At 53.4% G+C, this 17,391-nt stretch overlaps 1 protein-coding gene across 1 annotated transcript; it reads right to left on the bottom strand.

Annotated features, from left to right (window-relative positions):
* Positions 1-2,093: 2,093 nt before the first annotated feature.
* On the bottom strand, positions 2,094-5,342 carry LOC109365521 (olfactory receptor 52B2-like). Its single transcript, XM_031552104.2, is given in 2 exon segments — positions 2,094-4,764; positions 4,767-5,342. Coding segments are annotated over 2 exon segments (762 nt in total). The 5' UTR covers positions 5,329-5,342; the 3' UTR covers positions 2,094-4,564.
* Positions 5,343-17,391: the final 12,049 nt, after the last annotated feature.

Genomic DNA, 17,391 nt, shown 5'->3' with positions numbered 1-17,391 from the left:
CTGCTCTCATCTGACCTGAGCAGGTGGCTGCCTGCCTGCAGGGATGGCTTCCCCAGGAGCAGCTCAGCAGCAGGACTGTGTCTGTAAGCACCATAAAGAGCAGAATTGCAGCTGGTGTTCCGAGTGCTGTGTTTCCATATACGTGCATAGAAGGTCTGAAGTCTGCACAGAATGGATTTATTGTGTTACTGACGGTGTGAAATGGGAAGCTTGTACCAACGAGCTGTAAGCGTACAGCGATGTCTGCTATTTGCCCTGGGCTGTGACACTGCCTGGCTCACCACAGCCCTCCTTCAGCTCAGCACCCTCCTGTTCCACTGCCCGATTATTATGGAGTGGAGTCACCACTTCTGTCTTTTGCAATCAGTGAGATTAAAAAGAAATTAAGTGCAGAGGCTTACCCAGGCAAAGATCATTCTGAACTGAATTAATGGGCAGGGAGTGCTTCCTTGCTTGTGCACTATTTGCAGTGTAAAGCAATAAATAGCAGCTGAGGCTCCTGGCTGAGCGTGTGAGTGCAGGGGCTGCAGGGCTATATGACAAGTCCTCCCTCAGGACTCCATACAACTCTCATATAAAACACATCTATGGATTTTTAGGCACTCGGAGCACGGGAAGCACAAGCCCTGATTCTGCTGCACTGGTCACAGCAGATGCTCCATGGCGTAGAAAAACAGGGCACCATCTACCCACATCTGCTTAAAAATCACTTTATTGATGGATGTTATCTTTCGGATCCTTCATCTTGCTGTTGGTAATCAGCAGAAGCCCTACTAATGTCTCGCCCTTGAAGACACAGAGTTGGGAGCACAGAGTCTCTGGAGCAGCAGGACCTGAAGCGCCACGAGCTCCTCCTTGCTGCATTCAGACCCTGACATTTCTCACTGAAACCACCCCAAATGCAGAGAACCTCTGAGAAAGGCAGTGCTTTTATTTCTATTTCACGGTAATATACTGAGACTGATGACTGATCTAATCTTGGCCTTGAGCGCTACTAAAAAAAGCAGGTTTACCTTTTCACCGCCATTCAGACACAATGGTGAGGGAGGGAGGAAATATAGGAAGCCTGGAAAAGGCAGAGAAAATAAATATCCCTGAACCTGGTCAAAAAGTGGTCTGATTGCTCCAGAGAGAAGAAACTTCCAGTAAACAGAGTACCTCGGCCTGATCATGGCCAGAGGGAAAAGTAAGGAGCCAGCACAGGGTTAGGGTCAGGGTCGGGGCTCTTTAGCTTCGTGGGATGGATTGCCTTGTGCTCCATCACACCGCCCAGCAATTCGTGGTCAGGGCCTCCCTGGGAATAGAATCACATAATCATAGGATTTTCAGGTTGGAAAAGACCTCAAAGATCATCAAGTCCAACCACAACCCAACCATCCTACCATAACTCTAACAACCCTCTGCTAAATTGTGTCCCTGAGCACCACATCCAAAGGGTTTAAATTCTAGGGTAAATTTGAACCCAGATCCCTAGGAAATGTGTGCAAATAAATGATTTTGGTGGATGAAGAAGAAAAGCAGAAACTTGAATAATTTGTTGAGTATAAGTCAGATCAATCAGATCCTTTATCTGCTGTGAGAGGGTGACAGAGTTTATACACAGGGCAAAACACCTTCTGTCCATCTGTCTTAATTTCTGAGATGAAGTAGCATGTACATCGTATGGTGATTTTATAAGTGAGCCAGAGTGCATTGCTGAGCTTGAGCCACTACCAGGTGATCAGAGGGCTGCAGCAGCTCTGCTATGAGGAAAGGCTGAGGGAACTGGGATTGTTTGGCTTGGAGAAGAGAAGCTGCAGGGAGACCTCAGTGTGGCCTTCAGTGCTTGGAGGGAGCGGATAAACAGGAGGGGGAACGGCTGTTTGTGAGGGTGGGTGGTGACAGGACAAGGGGAATGGTTTGAAAGTGAGCCAGGGGAGGTTTGGGTTGGATGTGAGGAGGAAGTTTTTCATGCAGAGGGTGGTGAGGCAGTGGAACAGGTTGCCCAAGGAGGCTGTGGATGCCCCATCCCTGCAGGCATTCAAGGCCAGGCTGGATGTGGCTCTGGGCAGCCTGGGCTGCTGGTTGGTGACCTGCACACAGCAGGGGGTTGGAGCTGGGTGAGCGCTGTGCTCCTTTGCTACCCAGGGCATTCTGTGATTTAATGATGCTATGAAAAACAGGGCACTCCCAGCTGAACCAAGGGAGGAATTTCCATCACTGTGCTCCTTACACTGACCCCAGCCCCTGCAAGGACACTTCCAGAGGGCATCAGAGCTTCTTGGGACAGCTGAGATAGGATCATAAATTAGGATGGTTGTGAGCTGACAGCCTTACTGCAATCAGAATGACTCACGGATCGTGAAACACAACTCAGAACGTAGATCCCACAGAGCTCAAATATACAGCTGAGCCACAGCAGTCGTTATTATAATGGCAATTAGCACAAATAAAAACAGTGCTCTGGGACACAGTGTGCTGTTGCCATAGATGGCCTTAGGCCTGACCAGATTCGTCCCACTGCTTTTGTTTTAAATTACATTTTAAGTGCTGCTTTTATTTCAGATGAAGGCTGTGGCTCCTGCAGGAGGAGCAGTCCCTGGGCTCCCTGTGGGCTGCAGATGTTCTTCCACCAGCAGACCTTGTCATGAAGGCTGGGTTGCAGCTGCTGTGGTTCCTCAGTTGGCACTGATGGGATCACAGCTGGGCTCTGGGTCCAGCCTGCATCCTGCAGGGAGCCATCCCAGTGCAGCCCCAGGCTGGAGGGCCGGAGTCTGGGAGACATCCCTTCGGTGCACACCTCTGATAGATGTGTTCCTTCCCCTCCTCTCCATCTCCAAATTTTGTGTGCTGTCACATGCACAGCCCATGGGGAGTACATCCATCGTGACAAGCTCCATGGCCATGGACTGGCATGAGGCTGGCCACCGTAGAGGTACTGGTGGTGTTCCTTCCTCCTGACCAGGCTGCAGTATCAGTGGGTCAGTGTTCCATCTTACTCTTTCTTGTGGGCACTGGGATGTCACCAGTGTGACCCGGTCACATTGATGTGACCCCTATGAGACAGAAACACTTTTGGCATAGTTTTTGCGTCTGAAGAGGAGCACTAAAGGACTCGAACATCCGTGTCTCCTCTACTTACGCTGTCTTACATTTTCACATCCCAATAATCATAGAATCATCACAGAAATTGGAATGGCCTTGGTTGAAATGGACCACAATGCTCATCTTGTTTCAACCCCCTGCTGTGTGCAGAGTCACCAACCAGCAGCCCAGGCTGCCCAGAGCCACATCCAGCCTGGCCTTGAATGCCTGCAGGAATGGGCATTCAATAATCAGCCCACCTCTGATTTGGGAAAATATCCTCCTCCCTCTGCTCATGTCCTTATGGCCAACATCTGCCTGCTGGTCCACCGCGGTGAGCCCCACTGAATGAGACGTGAAAACCAAATAGATTTGTGCTTGGCCCCCAGGAAGCTGCAGAAGAAGTGACTCCACAGCCACTTTTCGGAGCTGAGGGTCTATCTGTGATCGCAGGGGCAAAGCCGTCTCCTGCTGCCAACCTGAATAACTCTGCTAGGACCTGGGCAATAAAACGTCAGCTGAAATGTGAGCCATCCTTATGGTCAGACGTGGCTTCTTGCACTGCACACAAGATACTATTAATTAGAACAAATGCGTACGACTGTGAGTGATAGAACTGCATAAACATTTTAACCAAATGCAATTTTTCTATTGATTTGCCTCTTAAAACGATGTCTAATGGGGAATTATGTTCTGTCTGCTTTCTCCGGTTAAATAAAAAGAAGTAAATGCTTCAATAAATTTTAAAACGTTGCCAACAAAGTACTGGATATATCCATGAATATTATGCTGCAAACAGCAGCAATTTGTATCAGCTAATTAGGGAACACAGTGATCACAAAGACTTGAAAGCAGTCATCAGGAAGAAGAGTCATTCTCAGTGGTACAAAGTTAATGATGAGACAGTGGAAGTGAACGCAGGCGCCCAGGAGATGCACAGCCCTGAACACCCCGGCTGTGGGTCTGCAGAGCTGACCCAGGAGCTCCTCGGGGTGGATTCCTGTAGTTGGGTCATGGGTTGGCTGCAGGCCTTCCCAGGCTTTCCCTCCAGACCGGGTTGCTCGAAATCCCATCCAATCAAAGCCAGGCTGTGAGCAATAGGGAGGGTGGAAATAGAGGATCTCGAAGGTCCCTTCCAACCCAAACCGTTCTGTGATAATCCATTCATTGACCACGTGCTACCAGAGATGCAGTAAGGACTGTCCTTCCAACACACCTCGGCTCAGCTGCTTCTCCTGGCCTTGAGACAACCAAACCCGCTGACAAAGCTCTGATGTTCACGGGACAGCACCAGGCTGCTTCAGCCAAAATTCTGCTACGTGGTCCCTCCCTATTTTTTCCTTTTGTAGGAGTGATGTGATTTGTTCTGGGGAAGAATCTACCAGGAAATCTGCTCAGTTGAGATGCTGAGTCTAAAAAAGGAGGAAGCCGTGTTATTGCACACACGTACACTTTGCTTATCTGATGCAGACAATTTCCTTTCATAGGAAGAACATCCCTGTCATTGCCACTGTCCGGTCCTAAAGAGCATCTGGGACACCCTTTCCCTGATTAGCTTGTTTCTAAACGTGTAGATGATGGGGTTTAACACGGACAGTAGGAGCACGTAGAGGTTGGCCGAAGGGATGTGGGCATGGCAGGAGATGTTGTGGCCAAAGCAAAGAGTGAGAAATGAAAACAGTGCTGGTGTGTAGAATACAACACAATGCACACATGAGAGCTGCAGGTCCCAGCTGCCTTCACCTGAGTGGCCATGGAGGAGAGCCTGAAGATGGCCCTGAAGATGAGTCTGTAGGATGCTGTGATGAGCACCCTGGGCACAAGGAGGGTGGTGGCAAACCAGAACCAGATGTTGGTGGAGATGTCGATGCAGGCCAAGCGGGCGATGCCCGTATGCTCATAGTGGATGTGTGGGATAACACTGTGCCCACGGAACGGCAGCTTCAGGAGGAGGAATGTGGCTGGGAACATCGTGCAGAAGCTCTGGGCTAGGGCAGCCAGCCCTGTCTTGGCTATCACCACGTGCATGGACACAGTGGTGCATCGCAGGGTATCGCAGGTGGTGATGGAGCAGTCCAGCATCACAGCAATCAGAACGGTTGACTCTGCAGTGAAGCTCGTGTGTGTGAAGAAGAGCATTTGAGTAAGGCAGTCATGGAAAGACATCTCCTTGGAAAGGGACCAGAATATGCTCAGGGCCTTGGGCAGTGTGGAGGAGGACAACATGAGGTCAGACACCACCAGCAGAGCCAGGAAAAGGTGCATGAGATCATGGAGGCTTCATAGAATCATAGAATCACAGAATGGTCTGAGTTGGAAGGGACCTCGAGGATCACGAAGCTCCAACCCCCACCACAGGCAGGGCCACCAACCTCCACATCTCACAGCAGCCCAGGCTGCCCAGGGCCCCATCCAACCTGGCCTTGAACACCTCCAGGGATGGACGGGGATCCACAGCCTCTCTGGGCAGCTGTTCCAGCACCTCCCCACTCTCACAGCAAACAACTTCCCCCTCACATCCAACTCCAATCTGCCCTCCCTCACCTTCCAACCATTCCCCTGTCCTGCTGTTATCTCCCCTTTCCAAGAGCTGACTCCCCTCCTGTCTGCAGGCTCCCTTGAGGTCCTGCAGGCTGCACTGAGGTCACCCCGCAGCTTCTCTTCTCCATGCTGAACAAGCCCAGCTCCCTCAGCCTGTCTTTGTAGGGAGGTGCTGCAGCCTCTGCTCATCTTTGTGACTCCTCTGGACCCTCTCCAACAGCTCCCTGTCTTTCTTGTGCTGGGGGCTCCACACCTGGACGCTTTGCTCCATCACACTGACAGACAGGAGGCGGTTGCTGAGGAGTGTTGCAATGTGCATCAGGCAGAAGGGGATGGAGAGCCCGGCGTGCAGCTCCTGGCCCAGCAGCAGGAAGGAAGCAGGCTGCTTGCTCTGTTTGGCAGCCTCCACGGTGAGGTGATGTCTGAGCTGGTTTGGGCTCTCTGCCCTGCAAGCGGAAATGGGGAGGGTGGGAAGCACAGCTCTTAAGGAGTGAAACACACCTGGGTTTTGCTGGAGCCGTTTGTTGCTCTGGATCTCGAAGCTGTTTGGAAATACGATTCCCCTCACGCACTGGAGGACGTGCTGTAGTACTGACTCCAAATCAAGCGATAAATTAGATTAAAAGTGTGCCTCATAGACCAGGTGCTGAAACCCAGCAGAGGGATTTGCTAGCAGCCACAAGTCAGTGCCAGGCTTGGCAGAGCATCCAGGAACCCACGGCCCCGGGCTCTCATTGCTATTATTTATTGTGTTTTCGTTCTGTCGCGCCCAGAAGACATGAGGCAGGTGAGAGCTTTGGGCTGAGCGATGCTGGTTTCATGCAGCATGCTGCTTCCTTCTGTGCCTCCATCACCCCTCCTTCCTTTCACACTTCGTATGATGGCAGACTGCGGTCCCTGCGAGGCACAGCACCCAGGGCAGCATGGCGTTTGATGGCTGATCCAAGAGGCAGTGCAGAACAAAGCAGTGTGGAAGGGGAGCTCCGTGTGGAGTGTGTGATCTCAGGGAGTGGCCGTGCTGGGAGGCAGAGCCGCTGCTGAGCTTTAAAGCAAAATTCAGAAGGAAAGGTCTGAGGCAGAGCGCTGGGGGACAGGAGAGCTGTGCAACAGCACAGGGTTTGCACAGAGCTGCTCAGCATCCCCAGCTTTTGCCCAAGTCAGTGCCCAAGGACTGCCCCGCTGTGCTGTGGGGTGTTTATGCTACAGCAGAGTGCAGTGCTGCCCCACTGCAGTGTGCCCCGTGCTGCATCACAGCCTCTGTGTGGCCTCAGCTGCCACAGCTGTGCACCCACCCAGCCCAGCCCCTCCAGTGACCAGACGTGCAGGGCCAACATGTGCACATTCCTCTCCATGCAGAGTCCCCTTTGCACACCAGGTGCTGCTGCAGCTTTTCTCCTGGGTGCTGCCCTGGGACTTCTATTTGTTCTCCCACCACCCCTGCAAGGTGCTGACCTCGGAGCCTAAATCTGCTGTGTGATCTGGGTGAGTTTTCCACATCCAATTCCAGGCTGGATGTGGCTCTGGGCAGCCTGGGCTGCTGGTTGGTGACCCTGCACACAGCAGGGGGTTGGAACTGGATGAGCGCTGTGGGCCTTTGCAACCCAGGCCATTCTGTCATTCCACGATTCTACCTTCTGGCTCAAACCAGGTCCCTCAGCACCAGCAACGTGCCCAACAGCTGCACACAGCTCACCCTCTCTGTGACAATCAGGACATTGCCCACAGAGGGATATGGGAGCAGCGGCGTTTGTGTGTTGTGTGCTCCCATGGGGCCTGCATGCAGAGCTCAGCTCTGTGCTGCTGGACAGATGTGATGAAAAGCATGGCCAAAGGGAGGGGATTGGGGCTGGAACTCCTTCAGTGTGGTTTGTCTGGGGAGATTTCAGCATGGGACAACACCACTGGGGAGCAGTGATGGGGGGAGCAGGATGGGATGGGTTGGTGAAGGCACACAGATGATGGCACTGATGTCCTCCAGCCAAACCTACAGAGACAGCACAGGATCTTCTGTGCTCACTGCCTTCCTTTGCCTGCGTGGGCATCCGAAAGCTGCTTTGAGCACCAGGTGATTAACGCAGCAAATGTGTCTGCTCTGCAACATGCACTGCAGTTCCTGCTCTGTGCACTCACTGCTGCCTTATGCTCTCTTTGGGGACATAAAAAGGAAATCCAGTATTAACAGAGAGAAGGAATGGGAAACAGGTGGGTGAGGAGAGGGAGGTTGTGGGGGAATGGGAACTAATAAAAGGATGAAAACCTGGGTACCCGAAATTAAGCAATAAATCTGGATTTATTGGCTGAAATGAAAGCAGATAGATTGCCTTATTTTATATATTTTCTTTTTCTCTTTCACTGAGTTGGGAAAATTGTGGTCTGACATCATGGGAATAAATATTTTAAAATTAGGTTTTCAAGCTCCAGAAGATGGGATGTTTGCAGGAATTCATTGTTGCCAGCTGTGAGCCTGTGCCCCAGCACAGGAACTGCAGCACTTAGCACCTGGCTGGGGCTGAATTTAGTGTAGGAACACCTGATTTTAATCAAACGAGGTTCTCATGCCTCATTCACCCCCTCGAGATGTACATCTAACAGTTATTTCTGATGCCTGAAAACCAATATTGTATTGGTGAAGCTGGAGTTACCTCTCCCAAACCTGGCCATCGGCGTGCAGAGCTCCATGCTGAGGTGAGGGCTCTTTCCTCCCAGCCTCGTGCTGGCAGGGCAGTGTGAGAAGCTGAAACATCTTTGGCTTGTGTAAGCACTGCCCTGTGACAGCCCAAACATATCTGTGTTATCAGCATTATTCCCGTCCTAAGTCCTAAGCAGCTCCATTGCAGCAGCCAGAAAGAGCATGAATTCTGTCGCAGCTGAAAGCAGGACAGATGTCTGCAGGGAACAGGGCTGGCTGTGGCACTGCCCAGCATCTGGGGGGGGTGGACTCGATGATGACTGGAGATCCCTTCCAATCCCTACAATGCTGTGATTTCGGGCATTCCCTGTCCTGTCCCACAGCTGTCCCTGCAGCTCAGGTCTGAGAAGCGGGTGCAGACTTAACGTTCCTCAGCCCAAAAGTGAAAACATGAAGGCAAACACACAGCCTTAAGCCCAGCGGCTGTGCTACGGGCTGGGGCACGGCTCTGTGCTCAGCACCCTTCAACCCACAGCGGCTCCACTGCGCCTCCTCTGCAAAGCGCCTCCAGGAAACCACTCGGCCGAGTACTCGAACCGGAGACCTCACATAGAGCCTCAGAAAAAAAAAGAAGAAAATGCGGAAAGGTTGAAGAAAAGAAGCAGGCTTTCCTGGAAGGTCCTGGAACGGGGATCCGCGGGAGGCACAGGGGGAGCCCCCCATGACTGTAATTGCGCTCCGCTCCCGCCAGGGGGCAGCAGAGAGCCGCACGGGGCTCCGCTCCGGCCCAACGCTGCCCCCCCCAACCCCGATCCGGAGCCCCGCAGCGTGCGGGGACAGCAGGGGAAGGTGGCACGGGATCGCTTTCCTCCGAACGCATCTCGCTGCTCTTCGAGCCTGCAGACATCTGGGGGATACGGGGAAAAAGCTTTAGGCTGAGAGATTTAGAATCATAGAATGATAGAATGGCCTGGGTTGCAAAGGAGCACAGTGCTCACCCACTTCCAACCCCCTGCTGTGTGCAGGTCGCCAACCAGCAGCCCAGGCTGCCCAGAGCCACATCCAGCCTGGCCTTGAATGCCTGCAGGGCTGGGGCATCCACAGCCTCCTTGGGCAACCTGTTCCACTGCCTCACCACCCTCTGCATGAAAAACTTCCTCCTCACATCCAACCCAAACCTCCCCTGGCTCACTTTAAAACCATTCCCCTTGTCCTATCAAGGGGGAGTTTGCTGTGACAGTGTTGGTCTGGGGTGATGTATGTTTGCCAATCCAGTGCATCACAGAGAGGCGATAAGGAAGAGCAGGACAGCACGGATGTGGGAGATGCAGGTTTTGAGGACTCTGGGACACTCTCTCCAAGTCATAGCATTCAGAACAGCCTTAAGGATCAGAAGATAGGATAGAAGGACAAAGAGCAAGTCCAAACCCAGCATGGAGAGAAGCACAAAAAGGCCACAGACACTGCTGTGTCTGCCTGCATATTTGATGGTGTCTGGGTGCAAGCAGAAGGGATGGAAGATCTTCCTGGTCTGGAGAAATACAGCTAGGTCAGTAGGATTGGGATGGAGAATTGCTATGCAGATGTTCATAAGCTGGAGAATTGCTATGCAGATGTTCATAGAATCATCAAATCATGAAGGCTGGAAAAGCCCTCCCAGATCCCCAAGCCCAGCCCACCCACCATGGCCACTGACTGTGTCCTCAGTGCCACATCCCCACAGTTCTTGAACACCTCCATGGGCAGCTGTGCCACTCCATCACCACTCTTAGAGAAGGAGTTTTTGCTAAATCCAACCTGACCCTCCCCTGGCACAACGTGAGGCCGTTATCTCTCATCCTATTCCATGATGGAGTCAGTGAGGGTGGAGGAATATCGCTGTGGGTGTCAGATGGCCACATCGTGGTCAAAGGCTATAGCCAGAATGAAGACACAGTCAGTGTCTGTGAGGCTGTGAATGAAAAACGTTTGGAAGAGGCGAGTGCTAAGCTGATCTCTCTGGCTCCACTCACAGCACCCTCAGTGTGGTTGGGATCTCAGATGTGGACAGGCCCAGGACAGCCACAGCTGGCATAGCGAGGAGGAGGTTCATGGGTACGTGCAGGCTCTGCTCTCCTTAATGACAACAGGGAGCAGCCAGTTCCCCAGCAGCACCAGGAGGTGCATGGAGGAGACAGCTGAGTGGTTTTCCGTGATGCAAAGCCACCCAGGAAGAATGTCAGCATCCCGTCTGGCTGCTGTTGGTCCCAAGTGGGGTGAGACAGGGATGCTCCACCTTGTCCTTAAATAGCTGAGGGTCACAAATCACACTACAAAGACAGGCTGAGGGAGCTGGGCTTGTTCAGCATGGGGAAGAGAAGCTGCGGGGTGACCTCAGTGCAGCCTGCAGGACCTCAAGGGAGCCTGCAGACAGGAGGGGAGTCAGCTCTTGGAAAGGGGAGATAACAGCAGGACAGGGGAATGGTTGGAAGGTGAGGGAGGGCAGATTTCAGTTGGCTGTCAAGGGGAAGTTGTTTGCTGTGAGAGTGGGGAGGTGCTGGAACAGCTGCCCAGAGAGGCTGTGGATCCCCGTCCATCCCTGGAGGTGTTCAAGGCCAGGTTGGATGGGGCCCTGGGCAGCCTGGGCTGCTGTGAGATGTGGAGGTTGGTGGCCCTGCCTGTGGTGGGGATTGGAGCTTCGTGATCCTTGAGCTCCTTTCCAACCCAAACCATGCTGTGATTCTATGATTCACACACACAGTGAGAACCACAAGTAGTCTGGGGTCCTTTGGCCCAAAGCACTTCAGTCAGAGGCATCACCACCACCAGCAGCACTGTGACGCAGCAGAGCCTGGCAGGATGAGTGTGCTCATCTCCCTGCATGCACACACTGACACAGACACCAAGCAGTGAAAGAAAAGGGCTGATAGTGGGTCAGACACTGATCTGCTTGTGGGAATACCGCAGCTGAGGAGCAGAGATCAGGAGACCTTGATTCTTTTAAACCAGCAAAACAACACATCGTGTACAAACCCACGGAAGGAAAGAAGGTCTTACTAAGCTGAAAGAAAGTGTTTACTGACAAAGCAACATCTGGAAATTGACCCTGGATAGCAGTAAACTGGAAATCAGAAGGAAGCTGCATCAAAGCTGGATGTCTCTGAGGATCCCCCCACTAGAAATACAGAAGTGGAACTGCTTTTATGGGCAGTTTTCTAAGGGAACTTTTCTGGCAGGTGAAGGCAGGGTCTCCTGCTGCCAGGAGGGGTGGGGAAAGGACTAAGACTCTCACATGTGGGGTCCTTTCCCCACAGTACCTGCAGACTGTTCTGCATGTCCAACTCCTGTCTGCCTTAGAAGGGTCACCGACCAGAGGGACCCCCACACTCCCTTGAGTGGTTTGGGGGCTGTGAGTGGAAAATGGTCTGAACAGATGCAGGGCTGCCTCTTCCCCCTCATAACCAGGGGAAAATGAGAGTCTGGGTCTTTGAAAGATTCCCATCACTGTGGAAGCCCTTGGGAAGGGGGCAGAGCACAGCTCTGAGGAGCAGTGCCCACCTCAGGGAGCTGACGTGGTGCACAGGGGGTGGTGGAGGTGGCTTTACTGCAAAGAGGAACTGCCTCAGGGAAATGCCAGCTCAAAGGTCTAAACCGTGGACACTGGAGGTGTGGCAGGGGAAGAGCGTATCCCCATCCTGGGCACTGGGGTGTAAATGCCAGGGAGTGACACACGAAAGTACAGCAAGCCTTGAACACATCAGACTCAGAGTTGGCTCGGATTCAGGGTTGGGGATAACCTCTCTGCAGCACAGCTCCATCTGCACAGGGGACACACTGTCACGGGGTGCTTTTCACAGCTTTTTCTGTGGATCAGGGTGCCTGGAGGAGACCTTGGAGCCCTCCCAGCCCAGATGGGTGCTGCTGGGATCTGTGGCTGGGCTCAGCTGTGTGATAAGAAAGCATCCCAGTGCTTGTGCCCATGGCTGATGTCCACTACAAAGGGGTGCATGTGGGGTCCCGTGAGTGCTGTTATGGACTCAAAGTAAAGGAGGAAATGGGTGTGGAGGAGAAAAAAGTGTGAAGACAGAAATTCACGGAGAGGATTTTATTGCTGCTGTGCCCCCTCAGCACATGCAAGCAGCTTCTCCTTGAAATGTCCTGCCAGCACCCATGGGTGCCTGTGGGGAGCAAGAGTTGCAATCAGGGTTGGGGTTACGGCCAGCCTGGCCTCTTTTTTCTGTCGTTTTTTTCCTTCCCTCTCATTCTTTCTTAAACCCGTGCCTCAGTTTCCCTGCCTGGAGAGGAGCATTGGCTTTCATTTGGCTTTGGGTTTGAGAGCTGAGCTGCTCCTGGTCGGAGCATTGGGCTGCTGAAGACAGACGGAAAGCAAAGCTGCTGCCTCACATTACCCTGAGGTCTGATCCTCCTCTTCCCCATGCTGGAGGATTTGCAATAAGAACGGACAGAACAAAGCACATCCCAGAGCAGCAGAGGTGCCTCCAGCTGCAGTCTGCCCGCCTGGTGGGAAGGGGATGGTATACAGCTGCAGCTCTGGGGGTGACAGGCAGCTGAGATGAAGTGGGTCTGGGACGACTTCCATCCTGAACGCTCCTGGAAGCCCAGGTAGAGAGGATTGCAGTGTGCTGTATCTCACTCGTTGGAGACAGGTGTGGTATGGCAGCACTCAGCCACTCCGGGATCCCTTTCCTAACGGGGACCTTGCCCTGCCTGGAGCATTCTGGGACCTTTGGGGTGAGAGGCTGCCCTGCCTCAGTTTCCCCACAGCTGAACACCAACCCCCAGCCGAACTGATGGTGGATCAGGAGCTGCACCAGCATGGGGAAGCGGGGGGCTCTCTGAGCTCCCAAAAGCCTTCCTGTGTGCAGGGAAGCAAGGTCTTGTGCCACAGAAATAGGGTCAGACACAGGGTCATAGAATCATCAAATCACGAAGGTCAGAAAAGCCCTCTTAGACCCCCAAGTCCAACCCCAACTCATCCCATCACACCTACTGACCGCGTCCCTCAGCGCCACATCTCCGTGGTCCTTAAACGCCTCCATCCCTGCTGACTCCCACACCTCCCTGGAGAAGAGGGGTTGGCCACCAGGACGTGTCCCACTTGTCCCTTTGGGATTATGGTCCCTGGTCACCGCCCTGGGATGGAGAGCAGCTGGGAAGTCCCACAGCTGCAGGACACATGTCCAGCCCGCGGTGAGTAACCAAGAGAGCTCTCCTGCCTCTGCTTGAAAATACAAATAAATACCAAAGAAGCACTAAATATTTTTCAGTTGGCTGCTACACTGCCTCAGCAGAAGTGTTTTCTGCTGTCTCAGAATTCTGACGCAGCACAAAAGCGAGCCAAAGGCCTTATCACCGCCCTGCCCTGCTGTTTGCACCAGCCATGTTATCGCCCCATGGCAACCACACACAGCCATGACTCAGCACAGCATCCTGCTGCAGAAAGTGGGCTTCCGAGCGCCCTGCTGCAGGGCAGCCTCAGCACTGTGGGCCTTGGGGTGGGGGAGCCAATATCTGTGGGCTGTGGTCAGTGCTGGCGCGGTGTGGGACCCCTGGGAGAAAGGTGTCACGCTGTGCGCTGGTCACCCGTGGCGTCACCTTATGCAATGTTCTCAGGCTGTCGGTGACCTCGTGCTGTGCAGTGGTCCCACGTAGTGCAAAGGTCAAATGTTGTGCGGTGGTTTCAGGTCGTGTACTGGTCTCATGCTGTACAACAGTCCGCTGGAGGTTGGTGGCCATGCCTGTGGCAGGGGAGTTGGAACCTGGTGATCTTCGAGGTCCCTTCCGACCCACACCACTCTACGGTTCAGTGTTGTACAATGGCCTCGTGTTGTGCAGTGGGCCCAGGTTGTGCTGGGAAAGGTTTAGACTGGGCATGAGAAATAATTCCTTCATGGAGAGGGTGGTTAAGAGAGGAATGCCCATGGCAGTGATGGAGACCACACCCCTGGGGGTATTTAAAAGGGCATAAGGGCTGAGTGGTGGAACTTGGTAGGTCAGGTTAATGGCTGGGCTTGGTGATCTTGAAGGTCTTTTCTGACCTCGATGGTTCTGTGAGCTGAGTAAAATTTGTGATGGACTTCAGGCCCATCCCTGGTCCACTGTCAGCATTCATTGCTTCAAATGCAACGGAGGAACATAACTTATTCAGAAAGTGCAGTGCTCACCATTCCTCATCCGTGCTGCAAACAGGAGGAGGAAGGCCCAGCTCTGAGCACAGCAGTGCACCTTCCTGGCCCCGCAGGAACCTTCTTTGCTCACAGGCACCTTCCATCAGCAAGTGCCTGGGGCTGCACAGTTCTTGTGGTTCCCACTGGGTATTTGGGGGATGGGGGTCCTTCCCTGCTCCCTTCTTGCCTGGAGATGGGGAACACCCACTGTCCAGCTTTGGGCAGTGGCCTCGCAGCCACTTTCTGCTCTCCTGAGCCCACAGCTGTGAGTTTGGGCCCTGCATTGTAGAACTCCCCAGAAGGAATTCCATGCTGAGTGGGCACGAGTCACTTGTAGGACATGTGTGACAGGACGCAGTACGACCTGTAAGGCGCAGCGGCACCTGTAAGATGCAGTGTTAATGTAGAACACGACTGCCACATACAGTACACAATACCAAGAGCAGGACACAATGTATAGGACATGTAGGACACAGCATCACTTGTAGGAAACAGTGTCACATATAGGACATAATATAATGTATAGCACTCAACATCTCATAATGCTTGAAGACATTTCTGCACTGCTGCCTTCCTGGTCAGGGCACTGCAGTCATGTATTTCACCTGAATGGTCCCAAAGGGACCTTCTCTGTGGGTCTGCTTCCCCTCCCATGCTTACCTCCTGCACAGAACCCCCTGGGAACACCTTTAGGAACCCCACACCGATGGAGGAGCAGATGCGGGGCTCAGCTCCCTCTTGCCCCACCAGCTGTGCTGTGTTCACTTGGCACCACTGTCAGCATTTTGGGCAATGGTGACGAAGAAGACCCTGAAATCCTCCCCTGATCACCTCTCTCCTCCGTGAGGAAAACGACGGGAGGAAAACTCAGTTTTCCCATAGCTACCACAGCTGCAGAGCAGTGTGACCCCAGGAAACGACAGCAGCTGCTGGGTGGAGGCGTGCCCAGACCCCAGCCCACGTCTGCTAACCCCAAGGGGAAAAAGCAGGCGGCGGTGCGGTGGGCGCAGCCCGGTGCTGGATTTATCTCGGGCTGCAGTCAGGGCGGTGAGGAACTATCTGGTGTGGGGCTGGCAGGGCGTGGGGCTGCCGGGGGGCGATAGGGGGGCAGCGGGCAGCGGGCTGCACGGCAGCTGATAGGGGTGTTGTGCTGTGGGGATGCTGCTCCCAGCACGGCACGAAGGGCTGAGGCTGCTCCAGGAGTCCACTGCAGTGTGCCCCAATGCATCCCATCCTGGTGTTCTGGGGGCTTGGTTTGCCCCCAGCCCAAGGCAGAGGCTCTGGTGAGAGAACAGGAGCTGGGACTCTTGGCCACAGGTCTGCATCCTTGTGCTGAGTAGATGGACAAGGGAGGTTTTCAGCCAGAGGGTGGTGAGGCAGTGGAACAGGTTGCCCAAGGAGGGTGTGGATGCCCCATCCCTGCAGGCATCCAAGGCCAGGCTGGATGTGGCTCTGGGCAGCCTGGGCTGCTGGTTGGTGACCTGCACACAGCAGGGGGTTGAAAAAAGATGAGCACTGTGCTCCTTTGCAACCCAGGCCATGCTGGGATTCTATGATTCTCTGACACCCTGGCAATGATCCTGGGCTCCCTGGTGAGGAACAGAGGTGAGAGCAAACCATCAGCTCAGTTACAGGCAGGAAAAAGCTTACCTCAAATGGAACTGCCTTGGGACACCTCCTCATCCACACTGAGCTGCTTTGGCCCATTTCTGGATTCCTTCTTGTGCTGAGGGATAAGCCAGCAGTTGTGTAATTAAATCATTCACTTCTGTCTGAATATCCTGGCTCTCACACCTGACCTCGTGCCTCACATCCCCTCTGAACAGAGCCTGGAGAATTCCTTTACAAGGATATGGGGAGAGGGACGTGTGAACAGGGCCAGGGCCCTTTGCTGCAGAGCCCAGAGGTCCTCTGTGCAATTCTGTGCATTTCTGTTGTGAACAGCCCCAAAGAGTTGGGGAGACTAAAGTTTCAGACACATAAGATTTCCCATGATATTAAATCAGCACAGCACAAGGCTGCAAGGCAGCTCCAGTGCTGATGTTTGCACTGTAAGTAACTTGTATGGCATGAAGCTCAGGCTCTGAGTGCCTGGCACTGAATCACATGAATGATGACCTGAGCACAGCCAGGGCTGCTCTGTGCCTCCTGGATCAGAGCAAACACGCAGGCAGGGTAAAGTCCAGATCCCAAAATGAGACATCCAGGTTAGGAGTGAGCCCCTGACCCCCGTGAATTTCACTGCACTCCTTAAGGCAACAGCTACAACCAGTGCTTTGCTTTGGTTTTTTTTCGCTGCTGAAGTTTATTAACAACCAGCAATGCAGAAGTGCTGTGCTCCTGACCTGTGCAGATGGAATGAACAGGTTGGGGTCCTGCAGCAGCATCCAGGCTGCAGAGCTGGGGCACTGACCTCTGTCTGCACAGACCCAATGCTGTGTGCCACCAGATGCTGTGGGAGCAGAGCAGTGCTCGTGGAACCCGCGGTTATATTCCCCCTCAGTTTACTGCTGTGGCACAGAAGCCATCTGAGCTGCCTTTCAGCTGGGGGTGATGAGCCAGGGCTCAGTTAGATGGCTCTCCTTACAGCAGTAACATGGAACTTTCTGCCTGCTGCAAAACCATCTGCTCTGACTGCACTGTGCCGTGCCCGTACATCTTCTGGAGTCTTCTCTGCCTTCTGTTCCCTCCTAAGGAAACGGCATCCTCAGAAATCCTCGGTGTTTGTGTTCAGGCATGGCAAGGTGAATCAGTTATGGTGATTCATGCCAGCTGGTTGTTGCTCTCATTTTCCTAAATTCATCATGAAGTTTGTCCTGAGAGGGCCCAGAGCAGAAGCTCTGCCTGTCCCTTCGGGTCTGTGGCTGTTCTGTAAGACTCTGCTCTGGTTCCCATTTTGGGGTTCATCTGGGCAGTAGCCTGAAGGCTGCTGTTGCCCCTGGAGCAGCTCAGCATCAGCAGCACGGCACGGGTAGGTCAGCTCTGCACCGC

This window comes from Meleagris gallopavo, chromosome 1 (genome assembly GCF_905368555.1).
Source record: "Meleagris gallopavo chromosome 1, MGAL_WU_HG_1.1, whole genome shotgun sequence".
Lineage (NCBI taxonomy): Eukaryota > Metazoa > Chordata > Aves > Galliformes > Phasianidae > Meleagris > Meleagris gallopavo.
Note: the sequence above shows the minus strand (reverse complement) of the source record. Positions and strands in the feature narration are given on the sequence as shown.